This window comes from Ammodytes marinus (assembly GCF_949987685.1).
Source record: "Ammodytes marinus genome assembly, chromosome: 16".
NCBI lineage: Eukaryota > Metazoa > Chordata > Actinopteri > Uranoscopiformes > Ammodytidae > Ammodytes > Ammodytes marinus.
The window spans coordinates 19,756,660-19,779,102 of NC_137220.1; the positions used below are offsets into that span (position 1 = coordinate 19,756,660).

The 22,443-nt window shown below is 44.7% G+C and overlaps 1 protein-coding gene across 2 annotated transcripts; it reads right to left on the minus strand.

The window, feature by feature from the left end:
• Positions 1-193: 193 nt before the first annotated feature.
• Positions 194-21,805, minus strand: smarca4a (SWI/SNF related BAF chromatin remodeling complex subunit ATPase 4a). Of its 2 annotated transcripts, none has more exons than XM_080044301.1 (34): positions 21,687-21,805; positions 19,749-20,007; positions 18,026-18,158; positions 16,620-17,078; positions 16,310-16,405; positions 15,626-15,881; positions 12,378-12,504; positions 12,083-12,256; positions 11,636-11,809; positions 11,363-11,530; positions 11,227-11,268; positions 10,511-10,641; positions 10,299-10,362; positions 10,073-10,203; positions 9,774-9,921; positions 9,486-9,649; positions 9,312-9,378; positions 9,115-9,225; positions 8,740-8,982; positions 8,480-8,593; positions 8,150-8,257; positions 7,936-8,022; positions 7,769-7,815; positions 7,508-7,674; positions 7,088-7,251; positions 6,138-6,404; positions 4,518-4,595; positions 4,195-4,413; positions 2,488-2,750; positions 1,866-1,974; positions 1,625-1,726; positions 1,347-1,479; positions 1,087-1,226; positions 194-959 (listed from the first exon to the last, which is right to left on the minus strand). In XM_080044301.1, exons 2-34 carry the CDS (start codon positions 19,962-19,964, stop codon positions 927-929), a joined length of 4,935 nt encoding a protein of 1,644 aa, XP_079900427.1. In that variant the 5' UTR covers positions 19,965-20,007; positions 21,687-21,805; the 3' UTR covers positions 194-926. The 2 variants fall into 2 exon arrangements, with proteins under 2 accessions (XP_079900427.1, XP_079900426.1); XM_080044300.1 differs by having other exon boundaries at positions 11,227-11,271.
• Positions 21,806-22,443: the final 638 nt, after the last annotated feature.

Here is a 22,443-nt window from a genome sequence, read left to right on the forward strand (position 1 = left end):
ATAGTGTATATATGATAATTCAATAGATGAGGTATAAAAGCAAAGAAATAACTGAAAACTATGTTGGACCTGAAACATAACATTAACTTGTGAGAAGAGGACTATAGGATGTAAACAAACCTTGACCAAGAAGCTGACTGATCTCGGTAGGCCATCTAGTGTACAGATGCAATGAGTGCAGTTATTCACCTTGACTAGTTGCATTTTGGAATAAAAAAATAAAAATGGTGAAGACCAGATATTAATCATGAGATGCCTTTATTGTAATTTTTGGAATCCAGTGACACCGACACGAGAAAATGGGTCCTATCCCTCCCTCCCCCTTTACATACACGACCTGAGAGGGAGGGGCTGCGGGGTGGGATGTACCGTCATCCCGCTTGTAGTCTTAAATTAAACACAGAGATAATAGCAAAGACACATCCAGGTGCATTTCAACAGACACGCACGACATGCATTCAAAAAGGGGACTTCGGGAACGCAGTGACTCCTGGTTTCACATGTTTTGCTTAGTCTCAAAAGTAAAAAGACGACAATATGAATACCACTTAAAAAAACAGTTAGCTGTCTTTATGGCCCACGATCAGTCTATTATTCAGGCTCTGTCAATTTCCACTTACAGGAGAAAACAAAACAAAAACAAAAAAAGGCAAAGAGACACACTACTATTCATACTGGGGAAAAATGGTTTAAATATGGAAGTGGATGGTTCATATTTCATATTTTAGTTTATTTTTTTTATCAGTTTTTAATTAATGGTATACTTTAATGAGAATACACTTGTCCCACTAAAAAAAAAAATCAGTTCATCTAGGTAAAACTAGGCCTTCTCCACTGACTGTCTCTCCCTGCTGTATCTAAGTAAAATATATAAAGTTCAGTCAAGGGGCTCAGTGGGCTGTTGGTCCAATCAGAAGTGGTTCACTTCAGTCCTCATCGCTGCCACTGGCCGAGCGCTCCTGAAAAACAGAGATTCACTTTTACTATCTTAACGCAAGCACACACTGGCAACCTCAACAACCTGTTAACAGTATTCAATAGTTCAAGCTTTAAACGGGAAGTTGTTCTTGTGTATGTGTGTCTCACCTCTTCTTGCTCCTCCTCGCTGTCGTCGTCGCTCACCACAGGTTTAGCGCGGGCGCCGCGACCACGCCGCCGCTGTCCTTTCCCTGCTCGATCGCCCTTCTCTTTCCGGCTCAGCTTAATCTTGACCTTGACAGAACGAGCTGACGAAAAATATAAAAATAAATAAATCCAAATAAAAAATGGACCTTCCGTCATAAAACATGTTTGTGTGGCGGTTGACACAAAAAGCTTCAGTGTTGTTCAGCGCTTTCCATACTTACTCTCAGACTCAGAGCCTTCGTCCAGCTCCTCCTCCTCTTCCTCGCTCTCCTCGCCCTCACTCTCTTCCTCCTTCTCGATCTTCTGCCTCACGCTGGTGAAGACAGACTGCAGCACTATGGAGTCCTCGTAGATCTGATGGAAAAAAGGAAAAGAGAAAGTTACTCCACAGCGCAGACATGAGATGGAAAAGCTAAATAAATAGAATAAATGCTAATGATTTTAACTGTCTTCCATTGTTGTGCTTGTTTGAGTGTGTGTGCCTTGGGCCATAACTCACCAGAGAGCCCTCCAGGTTGAAGGTCTGGGCGTTTTGACACAGCAGCATCACATCCTTCTCCAGGTCGTTGAGGCTGCGGTACTTATGGCTCCGGATCCTCTCCTGATAGAAGGAGGGGAACAATGGAAGGACACAGTCAGACCCACAGTTGATAACCAGATGAAAAAGCATAAGCAAAGCAACTGCTAAAAATTTACTTTTTCAATGAAGAGCTGGTAGATTAGACTTTTTTCTGCCTCACCTTGATCTTTCTGAAGTCCACTGGTTTGCGGATGAGCTCGTAGTACTCTGGCAGCTCCTTGCGAGAAGGCAGCTGGATGAAGACTTCGCTCAGCTGTCGCCCGTTGGTGCTGAAACAAATCATGTGCACCCTTAGTACATATCACTGAGGGTCTATGCTGACTATACAATAAGAACTTCATAAACCAACAATTACAATGTATAGCACTTCATTAACATTCAGCATGGATAGCTCCAAAAGGCCTTAAAAAAGGTGGAGTCAGCGATTCTGGAGAATGCTTTTTGAATATCTCCTCACCATCTGCTATCTGTACGTACTGTGTGTTCGCTGATAAAAAAAAATCTAGTGTTAATAGATAGCCTGGGCCCTAGATCTATAGCTCTGTTTCTAGCTAGGGTGGACCACATTTCTTTACAAACTAAACTCGTTTACAGAACCTTGGGCTGCTTATTAACACCAGATTTTTATTTCAGCGCACACACACAATACGGACAGGTAGTAGATTGTGAGAAGATATTCACAAATTTTGACAAGAAAAAAGGGATTTGGACAACAAGCATTCTCCCTGGAATCGCTGACTCCACTCTTTGATAAATCAGCTAGCATACGGGAGTCTCCTTACCCATCCTTATATTTGATGACGGCATCGACGGTCTTCTTCATCTTCTTGGTGAGGGATTGGGGGTTGGGGGAGAGCTTCTCGGCGGGCGGGCGGCCTCGTTTCTTTGCCTTCTTCACCTCATCGTCCTTCTCCCGCACTCGGCTGCTGCTGGAGCTGGGCGTGGAGGGCCCGCCGTCGTGATCGCGGTCCCTCTTGCGCTTCCTGGTGGTCTTCTTGGTGCGCACCTCCTCCTCCAGGTCCTCCAGATTTCCCTCTTCTATGGCCTGTGGAGAGAAGAAACAATTGAAATTGAGATAAATCCGGTTAAAATTTCCACATTGATATCGTTTCGCCTCCGTAGATTGCTGTGTTGCTGTGTTGAAACATGACAACATCAGGAGTCAAATGCAGCAGATTATCGGGCTGCAGATACCATTAACATGTGTGTAACTTCATTAAGGTGATTTACCAGAGGGAATAACAGGAAACGATAGACACCTAAAAGAAAAATACTAAAATGGGCAGCGAAAAAAGCCATTACTTGTTGGCAGTGTTGGGAATAACGCCGTTTAAAATAACGCCATTAGGTAACGCTGCTCTTTTTTCAGTAACGGGGTAATCTAACTAATTACTTTTTCAGTCGTTACAACGCCGTTATCGTTACTGAACGTTAAATGCGGTGCGTTACTATGACTTGATTGAATAAACTGTGTAATCCGAACGCATCCCTGGCTCCATACTACACAAACTGCTAGTGAGGAGACCGGTGTGTTTTAAGTTGTGTTTTATTCAGTGTGGATGACATTATAACTGTCAGTTAGCGCCGTCACGTCAGTCAGCCGCAGCGCCCGTTTAGTGAAGTTTCTTTTTCTTTTTCTCTCTGTTGTGTGAGCGTGCACGTTGCCGCAGTAACCACCTATCAATCCACGGTTGAAACGTGCTTTCCCCGAGTTTGTTTGCATCGCCATTGTGGGAAAGTGCAGTTTCCCGATCGCTATAAATTATAATTTATGCACGTTATTAAACGGCCGCGATTCGCCGGTTGCAACAGCTGTTTAGCGTGTCATCACGAGCCGAATATTGCTATTGTTCTTTTCCTGGGATCTGTATGCTGCTGTGCATGTTAAAGAAGGAAATAAACATAGGATAAATCCTTACTCCACCTCTCATCGTCTCATGCTTTATAGTCTGACGTTTTTGGCCTTAAGTGGTGTTTTAGCCGACACCCCTGAAGTGAATCTAGTGATATAGCAGATCAGCACGGTACATCCAGCAGTTTCCTCAACTACGTTTGTTGAGAACAAAATACTTGAAGTGCAGGATGAACCTCTTGCTGTCTGTTGATGTGCAATAAATATTGACGGTGATGTAGCCTACAAGTAGGCCTACCTGTCTGTTCTACTCATTTCAACTGACTTGTGAAAACTGCTCAGAAAAATCATTTTTTTTTGACATATAGCAACTTGTTTTTACAGTAGGCTAACGCAAATAGTTACTTTCCCTGGTAACTAGTTACTTCTATTATAAAGTAATTCAGTTACTAACTCAGTTACTTTTTGGAACAAGTAGTGAGTAACTATAACTAATTACTTTTTAAAAGTAACATTCCCAACGCTGCTTGTTGGATTGATGTAACTGTTCCTGGCTGTATTGTTCCGTTTGATCGTATTGAAAATCTCAATAAAAATGTAAGCATAAAAAAATTATAATAACATGACAACATCCCACCTTGAGCCATTGTTTCTCAGTGAGCGAGTCGCTGTAGTCCACTTCCTTGCGAGCGCGGGAGCCTCTGCCAAACAGTTTCTCCTCCTCCTCCTCGCAGGTTAGCCGTTCCACCTCGGCGTCGTCTTTCAGGATCCAGGTTGGCATGTCGTCCTCCTCCATCAGACGGGGTTTCCTCTTGGGGTTGCGGGCGTCCTCGCGGCGCCTGTCTAGATCCATGCGCTGGAATAGAAAAAAGATGTAAAAAAAAAAAAGGGGGCTGGTGGGAGTCACATTTTTTTTAAATGACAACACGTCTCATTAATGATATGTAAGCTGGGACAAACCATGAACAATTCAAACTCCTCCTCGCTTCTGGCAATCATCTGATTGACGGTCTCATCATCAGGAACCTCGTCCTCCTCCTGTGGACAAAGGACACTGTGAGGGAACAGGACACTGAAGGCAGTTTACTGTGACACCTCAGAGCCTCAAGTCTCTTAACTAAAAAACTCACTTACTCAAAAGTGAAAAAAAGTCATTAAATATTAAATATATTATGAAATATAAAATAGCATATTATCATTTCACTTACAAAAGGCAGTGTGAACATCATGTTTAAGTCTGAATTAAATGACCAAAGCTTAGCATATTCATCTGTTTGAATGAATACTAGGGCTGCTTTTAAACATTAAAAAGTATCAATGGAAGGAAGAGTTAAGAGCAGGAGGAGGGGGGGGAAGAAAAAACATGGAAAGGTTTTTCTATCGGTGTGAAGGGTTGGGTATAGGGATGTCCATGGTTAACTGGTTAACCGTTAAGAAGATCTTTAACCGGTTAATACTGAAGGTTAAACGGTTAAAAAAAATGTAATCATCTTAATTTCTCTAAAATCCGGACTCTTATTTTGATATCGCTAAACCGGATATAAGAATGCCAACTGTCGGTAAAGAATGAAAAGAGTTGTGTAGGCTACTCTCAACTTTATAATAGATCCATAGCACGCTCCCAGAAAGATAGCCAGTCAAAACTTATGGTCACAACACTCCCCTGCCATGTGTTTGTATAATTTAATTAACAGTGTGGGCTCCTGCTAGCTTAACATAGCGCTAGCATTAGCCCTCTTGAGGTGGATGCTGTTCTGCATCTATCACCGTCTCAGTGAGTGTGAGAGAGTGACAGACAGGCAGTGAGTGCCTGCCCCAGCACAGACACAGAGAGGTCTGCCATGCTTGTGTGCGAGGATCAATAGCAAAAATACGTCATAAACAAAAGCGTAAAGTACCGTTATGCAGTACTGATAACGTCGGAGCTTATCAATACTACGGCCTTTCAAAATGTTCCCCCGTGCTCAGCACTACTTAGCACCGGGTTTCGGTAGGCTACCCATCCCCTAAGCCTGTGTGTGTGTAAATGTCCCTTTTCAGTCACTTATTGCACTTTCTGCTCCTACATTCGCATACTAGACCTCTTCTCACAACAGACAAGGTGCCGTGTCAAAATGTAGGCATTTAAATTGGCTACTGGTCCCTGAATTGTTTTTAAATTAATATGCAGGTCCTTGGAACAAAAAAGGTCAGGAGCCCTGCTATAATGTTTCATGTATTTCACTATAAATAGGCTACATTAAATCTTAACGGTTAACCGGTTAATAACCGTTAATTCTTGTGGTTAACCGGTTAAAGAAAAAATTCTAAATGGCCATCCCTAGTTGGGTATCATATTAACCATTGAAGGTTTGTGTAGAAGCAGAAATATATAAAAGGAGAAAGAGAAAGAGGTCTGGATGGATGGATGATGAATGGATGGATGAAAGCTCACAATTCCTGAGAAAAAATGGGAAAAAAGGAGAGACAGAACAGGAGAAAATGGAAAAAGGGGGGGTTAGAGAATGAAGAGCAGGGGCAGGCGCACAGGCAGATGCGGGTGGGTGGGCCAATTGATGTACGGGTCGAGATCACACCCACCCACGCCCCCCTGGTGCCGCTCCCTGCTGGAGTAGCAACCTCGTCCTGTTCCTCGTGCTCCAGAATGGCCTGTAGGAAGGCGCGGCGCTCGAAGCCCGAGGACTTCTGGTCGAACATGCCGGCCTGGATGACTTTCTGGTCCACGTTCAGCTTGTACTTGGCCGCCGCCAGGATCTTCTCCTCCACGCTGTTGACGGTGCAGAGGCGGAGCACGCGCACCTCGTTCAGCTGGCCGATACGGTGGGCTCGGTCCTGGGCCTGCAAGTCCTGTCAAAGGGAAGGCCGCACAAAAAGGATTTAGTTTAAGGGGGTGAGGGATTGCGTGTGGTGACTTTTGTTACTTTGACAATAATGGTTGACCGGTGACATTAGTGATGTTAACAGTATTTTATTGCAATGGAAACCCAGTATATTCACTATAGTCATGGCCATAACCGAGACCTATGTTGATGCTATGGCTGCACAATACTGTATAAATCGAAAAATGTGTCTTTTTATTGTTATTATTTGCAAATGTTGACATCGCTGTGTATACGTTTCACAAAGACTGCATGAACTGATACAAATGGGAGCCTATTCCATGTGCCGTGCAGTCAGTCCCTGTATGTCAATATAGTTGGCCATTCAGATAAGACCCTACAGCTGTAATGCCCACCCCCCACATGAAGAGGCTAGTGGCTCAGATGGTAAAGCTCTTGGATTACTGTGTTGGGCCAGGTGGGATTTACATGAAGACCAGCAAGTGTGTAGCCACAGACAACGATGCCAACGTTGTGAATCTTTAGTATCTCTAGTATAAATATACACAAACGTTCTGCGGACAATGTATACCCAATCTTTAATTATCGCAAGTGATATCGTCATTGCAATATTCAACAATGTTATCGCATATCGCATGTTTTCCTGATATCGTGATACCACAATACCAACATGTGTTTGCATGCGAGTACCTGATGTGGGTTCCAGTCACTGTCAAAGATGACGACAGTGTCGGCAGACTGCAGGTTGAGTCCCAGGCCTCCAGCCCTGGTGCTGAGCAGGAACACAAAGTAATCCGAGGCGGGGTCATTGAATGTCTTCAGCAGCGTGCCACGGTCCTCGGCCTTAGTGGTTCCTATGTGAAGATGGGGGAAGGTTTGCGTGTTAAGACGTAAAAAGTGCCAACCCCATAGGAATTGTGGGTGTGAACGTTTATAGAAATGTTTAAACGCAATTTTTCAAAGAAAAACAAACAAACAATGGTTTTTGTTCATTGATTTTTCCTAAACATTTATGGTTAACTAAGCTAATACGCATGTACAGCCCTAATAGAAATAATAAAACAAATAGCTCATAGCCCAAAATCTTAGCCTTGTTGAGAGGTGTCTCACCGTCCAGACGCAGGTACTTGAAGTTACGGAAGCCGAAGTAGTCCTCCATGATGGTCATGAGGGTGGTCATTTGACAGAAGAGCAGCACTTTGTGGTTGGTTGCCCTCAGCTTGGGCAGGATGCGATCCAGCAGCTCAAACTTCCCAGAGGCGCGGTAAAGTTCAGCGCTGCACGGGCAGAGGGAGCAATATGAGCCAGGATTCAAAATATGTACACACACCCGCTTGTAGTGTTAACAAACAATTTCTTAGGTTTACATACCCAGATACGACTCCCCCAGAAAAACCAAGATGCTCAGAGAAGGACTCCTGTAAGAAAAAAAAAATTGAAAAAAAAGGTCAATCTGCATGCTCTCTTTTATTTCTCTCCTAGTGTACTTTATTAGAATGTTTTAGAATTATTAAGAGAGCAGAGCTTTTGTTTGGTACCTCAATGTGCTGGAACATGTAGGGGTGGTTACAAATCTTCCTCAGTTGCATGATAGTGTTCATCAGGGTCTTGGTGCCACCCTTACCCTAAAATAGTTAAAAGGGGGGAAAAACAACATTAAGTGTTACATCTTCGTAAAAATATACTTTAAACGTCTACAAAATACAGTTTCTTGCATGAAATCTAAAAAAGACATAATCTCCTCCTCCATACCTTCTTGTCTTTTTCTGACCCGTCGGTGAGCAAGACTCCCTTGGCCTGCATGTGTCTGTACAAAACCCTCTGTAGGGCGGACATGTCACACTTGATCACATACTCCACCTGTAAACAGTAAGGGGAACGATGATGATTTAATATTTTATCTTGAAAAATAGTGTCAAGTCAGTTGTCACCAAGTGATGCGATGTAGCATTTGTGCAGAGAAGTAATGAAGTAACAACAAGTGATGAAAATACAGTTGAAATACATAAAACTGATAAAGGCTGTTTTATTTCAATAAAAGTGTATAACCAGCAAGTTCAAGAAATGTGAATATAAGCTGACCTTCTCGGGCAGCTGGGCCTCCACTTCTTTCTTGAGTCGACGCAGCAGGAAAGGCCGGAGCACTTTGTGCAAACGCCGAATGATAAGGATGGTCTCTTCTTCGTTCAGGTCCACCTTGAAGAAACAAAAAGGGATGAGAGGGATACATTAAAAAAACAATTCACTTCAGCCTAGTTACATGGTGATCCATTTGAAAATACTAAGAACGACCACACTTTCACAACCACGTCTAATGCAGCTAACCCCCAACCGAAGCTCACCTTCTCTCCCGTCATTGCGAACGGGGCGTTGAACCACTGTTCGAAAGTGGTGCAGCTCTTGAAGATGGTGGGCAGCAGGAAGTTGAGCAGGGCCCAGAGCTCGGGCAGCTTGTTCTGCAGCGGAGTGCCGGTGAGCAGCACGCGCCGCGGGGCCAAGTAGTGTGTGTTCAAGACCTGGGTCAGCTTACAGTGGTGGTTCTTCATTCGATGGCCCTCGTCCACGATCATGTACTTCCAACGAAGCTTTGGGAAGAAAAAAAACGGGTAAAGTTACAATGAGAAACATACGTAGAAGCCAAGTTTCAGGAACGGATGCATGGATGAACAACCTGTATGTAGTATAGAACCTTAAACTAAATCTGGAGGCTTCCTTACCTTTGCCAGCACTTGTTTATCTTTGATAATGTACTCGTAGGTGGTGAGCAGCACGTTGAACTTGCCGCTGCGCAAGAGGGGAACGAACGCGCGACGAGCTTGTGGAGAACCCTGAAAATAAACAGAATTGATTTGCATTACATCATTGACCAGGTTCTTTTGTCACGGCAGAATATACCAAGTAGGTGTTCACTGACCTTGTAGGAAACTTTGATAACAGATGGCGCCCACTTATCGAACTCGTAGACCCAGTTTGATAGAGTTCTAAAAACAAAAGGCACGACAGAATTGTTTCAATTCCACTCAGCGTATTAACACAAACACTGGAATTCCTGTAAACATATCCTTTTGAAGCGGAGGTGGGGGCTTACGATAGAGGTACGATGATGAGGAAGGGCCCGTTGAGGCGCTTCATCTCCATGAGGTAAGTGATGAGGGCGATGGTCTGGATGGTTTTGCCCAGGCCCATCTCGTCGGCCAGGATGCCGTTCAGGTTGTTGTTGTAAAGCGATACCAGCCACTCCAAACCTGAGACCTGAGCGGAGAGCGGGTCCAAGTTACTTTGGGTTCACTTCACTCTACTCATTAAACCTCCGTCTGATTCCCTGATAAATGACAACGTGATTCTACTCTTTACGGCATGTTTTGGTCGTGTATACCTGGTACTGCTTGAGCTGCCCGTTGATCAGCAGTGAGGACTGTTTATCCACTGTCTCGGTGACAGCGTGAGCCACGGCATAGTAGGACTGCAGGCCTCGGTTGAAAGCTGCATTACCGTACTCATCATCCACATCCTGCTTGGCGTGTCTGGTGTAAAAATATTTAGAGGATGAAAAAAATTGTAAAAAGCATGAGCTTTAAAAAAAAAAAGCAATTTTTTTGTGTAACTTTATCTTGGTCTCATTTATTGTCAACAAAGATGGCAGTGAAGCAAGAACTAATAGCAAGAAAATCTTACTCGATGATGCACTTGACATCCCCTAAATTCACTTCTTCAGTCTCAGGGTCTGCAATTTTCACCTTCTCTTCCATTACAGCCGGTATAGCTGGTATAGCTGTAGAGGGCTGAGGCTGCTGCTCTTCCTCCTCCTGACACACAAGGAAAAAAAGGGGTCAGAAAACTAAAAGACATTTCACAGAAGCATTTTGGCTAGAAGTAGGGTTCTCCCATGTTGTGTAGGTACCTCATCCTCCTCTTCCTCTCCAGAACTACTGTCTTCACTGTCTGAACGTGGCGCCACTTCATATCTGAAAGAGGAGCAAAAGTGTTTTTGACAAGGCTTGAGAGCGGCATTCTACTTCCAGCATGAGCTCCAAACATTTAAATGACAGGTTTCAACAAACATTGGGTATATCCTTTAGCTTAAGTGATCTTTAGGGCAGACGTGACACTGACCCTGGGTTGACTTCTAGCCAAGCCTCCAGCTGGCCGGCCTTAGGAGCATCCAGCCCAGTCAGGATCTTTCCGCTTTCCAAGTTGATGACCTTTACAGGCAGATCACTCATTTGACTGGTCTCATCCAAAGGCTGGGAGAAGAGAGGACATAAAAATACAAGTAAATTAAACATTGGAAAAAGGGTTCCTACGCAGTATGGAAACATACAGTATTGAATTCAAGTAATTTACAAGTCTAGATAGTTATGGAAAAAAGAAAAGAGTACGGGGGAAAAAAGTGTTTCCAGACTATTGCCCCGACTATCTAGATTAGGAAACAATACAAATCAAAACGCTATAAAGAGGTTGGATGATACACGTCTGAGGATGGTATCTGGTTACCAAGGAGATGATGGATAAATTAAAAACATTGCGCGGCTCATTAATTTCTGTCGAGCGAAAATCCTCAAAAGTGCCGGGGCAAAAGCACTGTCATTTTGTCAAAAGATCCTTGTCTGCATCTAGCGGTAGACTCAATGTTTTTTGGGCCGAACCAAGATAATGACATAATTACTCAGAATTCAAGATTTGTGTTAACGGTTGGATTTTAAAAGCATTTATATACATAATAAGCATCTTAACTATATGTATTCAGATGTCAAATATAAACTGAAAATTCTACAGAGTACTGTGTAAAAAAAAAACAGTAAGACTGTTATTATCTCGTCCAAACTCACCTCTCCATCAGGTCCCAAGGCACCACCCTCCACGGTCACTGGCTTCTGAAAAAAAAATGTTAAGATGAAAAAAGCAATTTAAACTAACTACAAAAAGAGAGGCATCAAATTGCAAACACCTGTTGCAAACATCTACCTTCTTTTTCTTCTTCTTTTTCTTGTCTTTGAGAGCCTGCACGGCCTTGTGGGCGCGCACCAGATCAGTGAGGTTGGCCACGTACTCGTCCGTCTGCTGCAGCAGGTAGGCCAGACGCTTGTCTTTCTTTTGGTCAATGAGTTTACGGTAGCCTTCTTCATCTTCAGCCTGGGAGAAGGTTCACAGAGAGGTCAGCTTGTATTGGACTAAAACATAACTTCCATTTTTGTCCACTTCATAGCAAACAAACTTATATTATGTTGTAAGCCTCACCATCAGCCTCCGCATTCTCTCCTTTTCGATGCGCTCGTTCTCCTTCTTCTGCTCGCGCTCGGTGTTGGCATGGTAGGTGGCCACAGCTTTGGTGGCCTTCTGGAGCTTGGCCGTGATGGAGCGGTGGAACTCCTTGAAGTCCTTGGCGTGCTGCAGGATGCAGTTGAGGTATTCCTGCCGACAGAAGGACGCGCAAAGCCACCACCGTTAATAAATTATGGACATCATGTCTCCTCATTACTCTATCGTTCACTTTTTACTCTGTCATACGAGTTGTTCTTTTATGCTCTCTTGACCCAATGCATGTCAAAATCGACAAGCAAAAGAAAAAGTTACCAAAAATAGGAAATGTGTTTCATTAGATATAATCAGGGAAAACGGTTACAAAAAGCTAGCTTGAAACCCCTTCACCTTGCTATAGACTTTCTACATGTGGCCATGGCGTACCTGGTGTTTCTGGCGACGTTTGCGCTCCTGTTCGATCTTCTGCTGTTTCTCAAGCTTCTCTGTGATGCGGGCCTCGCGCAGAGACTGCCGTTTGCTGCGCTTGTAGGCCTTAGCGTTGAGGGCGGTCTCCAAAGCAGTGTCACGGCGCATGCACACCACCACCTCCTGACGCAGCTGTAGGCAGAGGGAGACGAGACATGTTAAATACTACATCTATTCCACTGGGAGAAATAATGTTGGGTCAGCGACGCTGGAGAATACCAGATAACTGATGATAGCTATATGTCTATTGTACCTGTCTCTGGAAGTTAAGCAGCCTCAGGGCCTTGAGCTCGATGGTGGCCTTAGTGCGCAGGTCACCGGCTAGTGAGCCCGGAAGGTTCTCCAGCTCCTGGATACGGTGAGCAATACGAGCCTGTAACCTAAAGAATGCAGATATATAAAAAACTATTCTAAATCAGGACCAAAAATGCAAACCACTATTTTCCTCCCTTTCAAGCTGGTGACCCACAATTAAAAAGGCAAAATAACTGGGGTACAGAGATACAATATGTTGTAAGAATTTAAAAAAATCACATTTAACCCATTGATGACGGCTGCTGCGCGATGCCACATTGTATCTCCTGCCTGATGCTGCGTCACGCAGCATTGTTACTTTATCTAATTTTCATGGCGTGGGCAACATAGAATGCACCGTCATTAGCCCCTTTTACACAGAGATTGCGGCATATTGACGGAACAACATCACTCCAAAATGCCGGCTGTGCTTGCTTCTGTGTTATTTACACAGAACCAAGCAACGCCGGCCTGCTGGCGCATCAGTAGTCCCTTTTACACAGCGCTCCGGAATGAAAGAGGTGCTTGTAAACAGCGTCAGGTGTGACGTAAACATTTAGCGCCGCGCCGGTCAGCTGCTTTACAACAACAACAATGGCCGGTGAATTGAGAGCAGAAGTGCTGGAGCTTGCAGTAAGAGGGCCGTATTTTACTGTCCCCACGATGTGCCAGTTGATCTCGCTACGCGCTGAGTCCAACATCACTGGGACAGTTAACCAAACTGACTAAATCAATCCGACCGCTTCACCTCTGTGTGTGTGTGTGTGTGTGTGTGTGTGTGTGTGTGTGTGTGTGTGTGTGTGTGTGTGTGTGACAGGTTGGTTGTGAGCGAGTCTCTTTTAGGCCTTTCACACCGCCGCAAAATCGGAGCTAGTTCTGGGCTTGTTCGGAGTTAGAGCCAGTGTTTTGGTTTCACACCGCCAGAGAGCCTGCTCCGGGCCGTAAAAACCGGGAGAACTCATACCCCAGGATTGAGCAGGGTTTGATAAGAACTGCTTGCGCGAACGGTTGGGGGAGGGATTATCCTGACCAACCAGAGCAACTCAAACCTCATGCCCGCCATATTTAAAAACACCGCTACTACGAGACGTAAACATAACATAATTACCGAACGTAGCGATCAAATTGACCGGCGAGAATACGCTGTATGGGTCCTGTTTGCTTAAGAAAGCAAAGCGAGAGCCAACAAGTGTAAAAATAAGACGTATTCGCCGCTGTTGTTGTGCTTAAAGCTAGCGGTAGCTTTAGCGTTAGCCACAAGAGCAGCGGCGTCGGGTGACGTACACACACGTTTACAGTGACGTCATGACGTTGCTCTCTTGCCGGCTCCATGGCTGTCTCCGGTCGATGTGAAACCAACCGGTTCATAACTGGGATAAGGCTGTAACCAGTTTTGAACTGACCCCAACACCAGCCTGGAACTGACTCTTGGTTCATTTTGGTGTGAAAGGCCTATTTGTGAGGGCAGCGATCTGCCAATCAGACATACACATACACACAGTGTGTGAAGTCACGTTACTGTAGACAGAATAAAGTGTGGATATACGCTCAGACTTAGGATAATAATAGCGGCGGCGGAATGTGTTAGCAAAACAGTAGCTCTGTGGCTAACAGCTGAGCCGGAGCCTTCAGTCAGCTGAAGCAGACAGTCTAGCGGGGCGAGCAGACTATTCCCCCGTTACTAGGTCGACCTTCAAGCTGAACAAGAGCCCTCCGCTGCGCGTCGTGCTCCTGCTTCAGCTTTTCGGTCTTTATTTCTAGCAAGTGACCCGTTCGCTATACTTTATCCCTTACTTAGCCTAGCCTAGCTTTCCATTGTACAACTTCTCCTGGGCAGAAATAGACACTCTGCAAAATGAAGCGCGGGGGTTTGGATTGAGCAACGGACCTTATGATCAGCTAGATTATACACCGTTCCTTTTATTTGGTGATTTTTACGGGACATCAGGCCGCCGTGGTTAATGTTAAACACACGTCCTTCAACTGCTAACATGGTCGCATGTTTAGAACGTAGACTATGGAACGTCAAACGCCCCCCTGTTCCGCAACAACAAGCTGGAGCATTTAAACAGAGAGGCGGAACTGATCGTGTCGGGAATCTTACTACCCCCCGAGGTAGTAAAATTCCCGGAACGATCACTCGCACCTTTCTTCCCTCGTTCCGCAACTGTCGCATTTACACAGCTGGGGGGAGGGCCGAAAGGCCGGCATATTCCCGGCTTTCACTGGCTGTGTAAAAGGGGCTATTGGTTCAAATACACATGAGGTGGGTTTTGTTGATTTTTTAAGACCACGTGACCACCCAAAAAATGTGTGGTTTGCCGAAAATCACGGCAATCAAAAAATTAATAAATAAATAATAATAAAAAAAATACGCCAGCTGTGTCGGCGATAGTGTATTACAGAACAGTTAGTGGCGTTCGGAGCGCAGAATCTAGGTCTACTATAGGCTACTGACGAAAATCACACAACACATTGCATCTATTTATTAACAATATTTATGAATTTAGGCTATATTTTGCTGCTCCAACTCAAATTCAGCCCAGCCAGGCGATAGTTAAGTTTCAGTTTCGTTTTCATCTCCGTGGTATACAGCCGTTTGGACCAGCTGATCGGCTCCCGACAGCCGGAGTCAGTCTGCGTTCCAGTTGTACTGGGAAGTCGGATTTATGGTGCCAGTGATAACTGAACTAAATAATAAAATAAAGCTATCTTCTCCTTCCTATATCTGTCTATCTTTATCCCTCCACTGCACACTCAGTCACTACTATCCATGCTAAAAGGAAGCAGGATTATAACCTCGTTTAGCACATTATTTTTAAATATTTATATTATTTATTTTCTCCCCCATCTAATTTTGACGATTTTTAGAAAACTGTGTTGGTTTGTAAGCGCTAAGGGAGCATGTTTAAATAAAACCTGTGAACCTTAACTTTTAAATGTATTTTATTTCATGTTTCTATGTGCTACACAGGCTTAGATATTAAGGTTTTGGTAGACTTTACAATTCATACTATTTTTTCAGAAAACCCTCAGGCATTAAGGACATGCATCCTAGATTGCCATAGTCATCAATGGGTTAACTAAAAACATAACATAACAGGAGTGAAATTGTTAAGACACCTCCAAGCAAGGAACAGTTTTGTGATTTCTGGTGTTTAAAAAAATTAATATAACGTTTGTACAATTAAGTCCCCTTTTTCTGACCTGTACTCTCTCTCCTGGAGGATCTCCACTGGGTCCAGCCCGCGAGGTTTCTGAATGGGCGTTATGCGGTTCTGCTTCTGGTGAAGCATCATGGGAGGCGGCTGGGCTGGCTGTCCGGGGGACTGCGTCTGAGGGGGCATTACAGGGGAGGCAGCGGGGGGCACGGAGGGAGGAGCTGGAGAGGGTCTGCCAGTGGGCTGAGGGGGAATCAGCTTCTGAGGAGGGTTGGATGGGGCAGCAGCGTTCACCATTGGTCCTAGAGGAAGAGGAAGCAGAAGGAATCAGCTTTGCTTTGTGTTCACATAGACAAACACACAGCTCTGACTGAGATGAGCTTCAAACCCAAGGCTGCGTTCAAATAATACCAGGATGTGCTACTACATCCAGTGGTGAATTTGACGTGTGTAATTCAGCATAATTTTTTGGTGATTCTGACCCACAATCCACTGTTCACCAGAAGTTACGTCACATTGACAGACCCTCCGAGTTAAAACAACCAGCAAATGATAGATATGCAAAGCAAGGGGCAAGTTCAAGGTGCAATGTTATAATAAAATAAAAAGGTAAAATTATGTCCCAATTGTGTGCCAACTGCATGCAAAATACATACTTTGTATGGTCAGCTGTAGTATATAGTGTAGTAAAAAGAAATCATTTGCGATTTGGAATGCGGGCTAAGTTTACCTTCAGGCCACGATTTGGGGGGTCCGTTGGTAGGCTGGCCTTGCATACCTGGTGGGATTCCTGGTCCAGGAGGGACCATATTGGGGCCCACCATGCCTAAAACAAGAAAATCATTTACATTTTCAGCTAATCAGTGAATGCTTGGACAGGTAAAAACAAACTAATTCACGTTTAGCCACCAGGTGTCTCTGCTGAGCCATCAAATGTTCTGCTTTCTTTGTCTTTCTTTGTGTACAAAAAGTGTTTGGATAAAAATAAATAAATTAAGAGCAACAAAGCACAGGCTTAATTAGGGTGTATCTTTACTGACCATGTGGTCTGTTGTAGTTGGCCTGAGCTGGTCCCGGGGCTCCTCCGGGCCCACCTCCAGGCCCTGTGGTAGGTGGCATGTTGGGCATGGGCTGTGGCTGCATCCCTGGCATGGGTCGCTTCCCCTGCACGGCCATCTGCAGGTGGTCTGGTAAGGGCTGACTGCGCGCCAGCATCTTATAGGCCATGATCTGAGCCCTGAGTTGGTGCAGCTGGTTCTGGTTGAAAGGAGTGGGTCCGGCCACCCCGCCCGGTCCGCCTACTGCGCCGCCGGGGCCTCCTGGGCCCTGGGGCCCACCGCGGTTAGGCTGACCCATTCCCTGGTTAGGGTCCCCACTGCCTTCCATAGGGCCAGACACAGGGCCAGAGGGGCCACCGGGCATCATGGGGCCAGATGGAGGGCCGTTAGATGGGACAGGGCTGGGCGCGTGCTCCGAACCTCCCAATGGAGAGGGGTAACCTGGGGAACACAGAACAGAAACATGAAAATGATTAATTTTATTTTATTTTAACTGAGCAATATATTGAGGTAGGAACCTCATTTTCAATATAGGACTATGAGAAAAACAATAGAAACCTAGATCATAGACACCCAGATACACAAATAATGACACAGATAAAATAGCAATAAAAATAAATTTACTAAAAAGTATATTAGCATATTTTGCTAAAATAGTTCCTCATACTATAAAGAGAACATTAAGACCATGAGAAAAGTGTTAAAGCATTTCAACAACAAAGCCATGTGTGACCACCATTATGGCTTTTAAAAATCTGACTTTAAGCTAACTAAAATGAAGTTTTATATTATTTAATAAAAATGGCCAGAAAATGCCAACTGAACCTAACACTCTTTACCTACATCAATCATAAAACCCTGTCTATATCATACACAATGCAGTCATGTCATTTTAGTGCTCTTATTTGTGTCCCTTTTTTGCTTACTGACTGTGTGGTTGTGTAGATGCAGCTGCTTTTGTTGCTGTCTGAAAGGGGAAGTCCCTACACACACACACACGCACACACACAGCCCCGCCCCTCCTGTTGTCCTGCCCACTGCTGTCTGCTCACGCTGCCAAAGGAGCAGTAATACAAGAAGAGAAACCGGCTGGATGGGTTCACACACAGTACAGTGTGTCTACATGACTGAGACGTCGGTTCTTTCCTGTTTGGAGCCTCTCGGGGACCAAACAGAGATCTGTAATTGTTATCTTTCTTCACTTTCGTGTTGACTGTGTAGTGTGTACACAACTTAAAAGTTATCCAAGGATTCAAACTGGCAACCTTGAGACCAAAAATATATTCCAACACCAGCATGTATTTCCTACTTTATTGAGAGCATGTTCCATCTAGTCTGGAACTTAATACACAGGCTACATGAAGCACACTGTCTTTGGGATGCGTTACCTTGGGAATGTTGGTCCATCGGGCTGGGAGGGGGCCCCATCCCCTGGTGACCCCCTGGTCTCATGCCCATGCCCTTCATCTGGCCATAGCGGGGGTCATCGGGCATTCCCTTCTCATGCATGGCGTCCATGGGCTGATCAAAAGACAATAACCGCTTGTTAAAAACATTGTGATGCAAAGGTCAGAATATTTATTTGAAAATTGCCTTCAAACAATAATTTCGTAATATCTATAGCCCCTTTTACACAACCAGTGAAAGCCGGGAATATGCCGGCCTTTCGGCCCTCCGCCCTGCTGTTTAAATGCGACCGTTGCGGAACGAGGGAAGAAAGGTGCGAGTGATTGTTCCGGGAATTTTACTACCTCGGGGGGTAGTAAGATTCCCGACACAATCAGTTCCGCCTCTCTGTTTAAATGCTCCAGCTTGTTGTTGCGGAACAGGGGGGCGTTTGACGTTCCATAGCCTACGTTCTAAACATGCGACCATGTTAGCAGTTGAAGGACGTGTGTTTAACATTAATCACGGCGGCCTGATGTCCCGTAAAAATCACCAAATAAAAGGAACGGCGTATAATCTATCTGATCACAATCCAAACCCCCACGCTTCATTTTGCAGAGTGTATGAGTCTATTTCTGGCCAGTAGAAGTTGTACAATGGAAAAGCTAGGCTAAGCTAAGCTAAGCGGCTGCTACCGGATCGCCGCCACTATTATTATTATTCTAAGTCTGAGCGTATATCCACACTTTATTTTCTGCCTACAGTAACGTGTATGTGTGTCTAATAGCAGATCTCTGCTCTCACAAAGAAACTCGCTTACAGCCAACCTGTCACACAAACACAGAGGTGAAGCGGATTGATTTTGTCAGTTTTGACATGTGTTTATCATTAATCACGGTGGCCTGATGTCCCGTAAAAATCACCAAATAAAAGGAAAGGCGTATAATCTAGCTGGTCATAAAGTCCGCTGCTCAATCCAAACCCCCGCGCTTCATTTTGCAGAGTGTATGAGTCTATTTCTGCCCAGGGGAAGTTGTACAATGGGAAAGCTAGGCTAGGCTAAGCCCCCACACACACACACACACACACACACACACACACACACACACACACACACACACACACACACACACACACACACACACACACACACACACACACACACACACACACACACACACACACACACACACACACACACACACACACACACACACACACACACACACACACAGAGGTGAAGCGGATTGATTATGTCAGTTTGGTTAACAGTCCCAGTGATGTTGGACTCAGCGCGTAGCGAGATCAACTGGCACATCGTGGGGACAGTAAAATACGACCCTCTTACTGCAAGCTCCAGCACTCATCTGCTCTCAATTCACCTGCCAGTGTTGTTGTTGTAAAGCAGCTGACTGGCGCAGCGCTAAATGTTTACGTCACACCTGACGCTGTTTACAAGCACCTCTTTCATTCCGGAACGCTGTGTGTGAGCTACTGATGCGCCAGCAGGCCGGCGTTGCTTGGTTCTGTGTAAATAACACAGAAGCAAGCAAAGCCGGCATATTGGAGTGATGTTGTTCCGTCAATATGCTGCAATCTCTGTGTAAAAGGGGCTTCTAATTGTAAAACAATGTAAAATATAAGAGGTACCGTTTAGTGTACTTTCAACATAAGAGGTGCATGTATCAATTAATTAAAGTAGCACCACAAAAAAGGTTTTCGTACTTTGTGCAACTGGTGCATGTTGTCCTGAGAATATCCTGAGGGTCCCTGTGAAGGGTGGGGGTGTCCAGATCCAGGAGGTCCCGGGCTGGGTCCCATCATGCTGTGAGTGGAGCCAGGAGATGGGCTCGGGCCCATCATGCCTCCTGGGGACGGCCCTGGGCCCGGGGAGGGTCCGGGCCGAGGTGTCCCCCCCATCGGAGGGTCGGGAGTTGACATCTCTCAGGGGGAAACTGGGAATGTGTGGTAGCAGCAAGAACCCCTGTGAAGAGAAATTCATAATTGTATTATTGGAAATGAAGCATATCTACTTTATTTTTCAAAGTCAATCTTGGTGTTTTGTCCCCCTCCGCCCCCCCAACGGAGCCTTCAAGGCAGCGCTGCCTGGAAGGCACTGTCGGGGGGACACCAGTTAGGGTTTTCCAGGCAGCGCTGCCTCCAAGGCTCCGTTTGGAGGGACAAAACACCATCAAGCGTCCATTTTACAAAGTTACTATGCCACCTATGATAATATTGGATTATTTTAGAAATGTAGCAAGTATTTGAGTAAAACAGTGATAATTAGATTAATGGAGACTTTCTTGATCATTTCTGGAAATTTAAAAAAGGGACAGGTCATCCATTTCAATCTCTTCTGAAGCAGAATTTCAACAGAGCAGGTTGGGTGGGTTCTGCTAAGGCCTACTATAGCCCAATATATCATATGAAAAACTCAATCAACACCTCTTTCAAACTACAGCGCCACACATGAAGTATGTAGGCTACAGTTGGCAGAGTAGCCTACTCATCAAGTCACTCTAAAACCTCTGCGCTTTAGTGTGCATGTTGTGTTTCTCCAAATGTTTTGTTTGGTGCAAATCAAAACACCTCTCTGCTGTTGTATAACAACAACCAAATACCTCCAAAACATCAACTAATGACTGGAAAGATGTTGTAGGATGTAGGCTCGGTCATAACAAACATGTCCAATCCTGACCCCTTGTTAATTCATAATTTACAACACTGACAGTAGGCTACTGATGTGACTTGTAAGCAACAGGTCGGGCACTTAGTACATGTTAACTGTATAAATATGTGAGAGCTTCATTCAAGCAGTGGGTCACTGAGAGGTCACATCACTCTATGGGTAAAATGATAAATGATGGGTTAAAAAAAAACAAGTAGACAAGGCTCAACTCAACATAGCATACAACCCCTGCTGACACAAACAGACGTCTATTAAAAGTGGCTGATATAACAGTAGTTAAAATTGAAATCATTGCGTCACTCCAGATGTTACATTGTTTACATTTAGGCTACAGGAAAATAACAATTAAGTTAACAAGTATTAGCATTCTATAGCCTTGCTTAGGTTAGCAGGGCCTAGCCGAGGCTCATACTGAACGAATTGGTTCGCCGACTGTAAACCGATTGTTTTCATCTCCTGTATCACACAGTGTAACAGTCTTTTGCCGGTGTTCACTGCACACGAAGTTTGCGTCGTAAAATTACAGTAAATTAGTTGGTAAGGCTACAAAGAGTCCCAGCCTGTGTCTACACCACAAAATAAGCTGGCTGCTGACGGTGCCTAGCATGCTAACGAGCTAGTCGAGCTAGCCTAGCACGGCCATGCTCTACCAGGCCAATTAGGCACAAAAAATGTGTTGTTTTATTTTGTTGTTGTGATATGCGTAAGGTTAGAGCTGCCACTGGTCGCCAGAGCTGATTGATCCCACGCGCCTCCCGTACCCTTGGCTCGTCGCTGCGCTCTAAGTACATTTCCAAAAACAAATTTCATTCATTGCACACTGGTCGCGCCACAGCAGCAGCGCCCGCTGTAATGTCGGTCTCGTCTTTTCCCTCAACGATAGAAGCCTTGCTGAAGCAAATGTATGCTCCGAGAACATCGAGAAATACAAGCGAAACCCTCTCGTATTAATAACAAAACATAGATGGACTTACACGAGCGGCGAAAAGCGATGTTTGTATCCTCGCCGGTTGCAACGTCTCTCGTTTTTTTCCTCCTAGCCAGAAACAAAGACCGACCTACCCAGTTGGTGTTTTTCCTTCACCCCCCTCTCTCGGCAGATTGTATCGCAGGGACCGGCCTGTGCGACTCTGCAGCGCCCCCACCCGCCGTCTCACTCACTGCCCGCATGCCCAGTAAAGGCTGCGCTACAGTGGGGGAAGAAAGAGCGAGGAGCTGGCGTGGGGGATGGGAGAATGAACGTTTAACTGCGCCTTTATTTCACCGTGAAGAGAAGACACTCCAATAGCCAACTTCAATTATACTCACAATTCATAAGGCCAAGCTTATTAGTAGGCTACAGTCATGGAGATTGGGATGTGTGCATCTTTTGGTATTAGGCTACTGGCTACATCTCATTTCCAGCTATGTTTATATAGGCCTATTTAATTATAGGGTGATTTATACTACTGATCAATCTGCTTAACACAATAGCCTACTGAAGAGTAAACAATTTGTTTTTTGGTAAATGAAAATGGTAGAAATTATTATTATTATAATTAAAAACCTCCATGCCCAAGCCCCAGGATTAGCCTACTTCTTTAATCCCTATACACTTAGTTTAGTACATCTTATAGGACACTTTTCAAAAGGCCTATAGTAGGGTGCCACTCTAAATAAACCTTAAATACTTTAAATAATTGACATGTTGCTATTGCGGGTCTAAACAACACTGACCCTGACCTCACCATG

Coding starts and splice junctions, on each gene's coding strand:
- smarca4a (XM_080044300.1), bottom strand. CDS start 19,964: ATGTCAACTCCCGACCCTCCGATGGGGGGGACACCTCGGCCCGGACCC. Junction 4,414..4,517: donor AGGAGTTTGAATTGTTCATG/GTTTGTCCCAGC, acceptor TTTCTATTCCAG/CGCATGGATCTAGACAGGCG. Junction 1,480..1,624: donor TCAACCTGGAGGGCTCTCTG/GTGAGTTATGGC, acceptor TTTTTCCATCAG/ATCTACGAGGACTCCATAGT.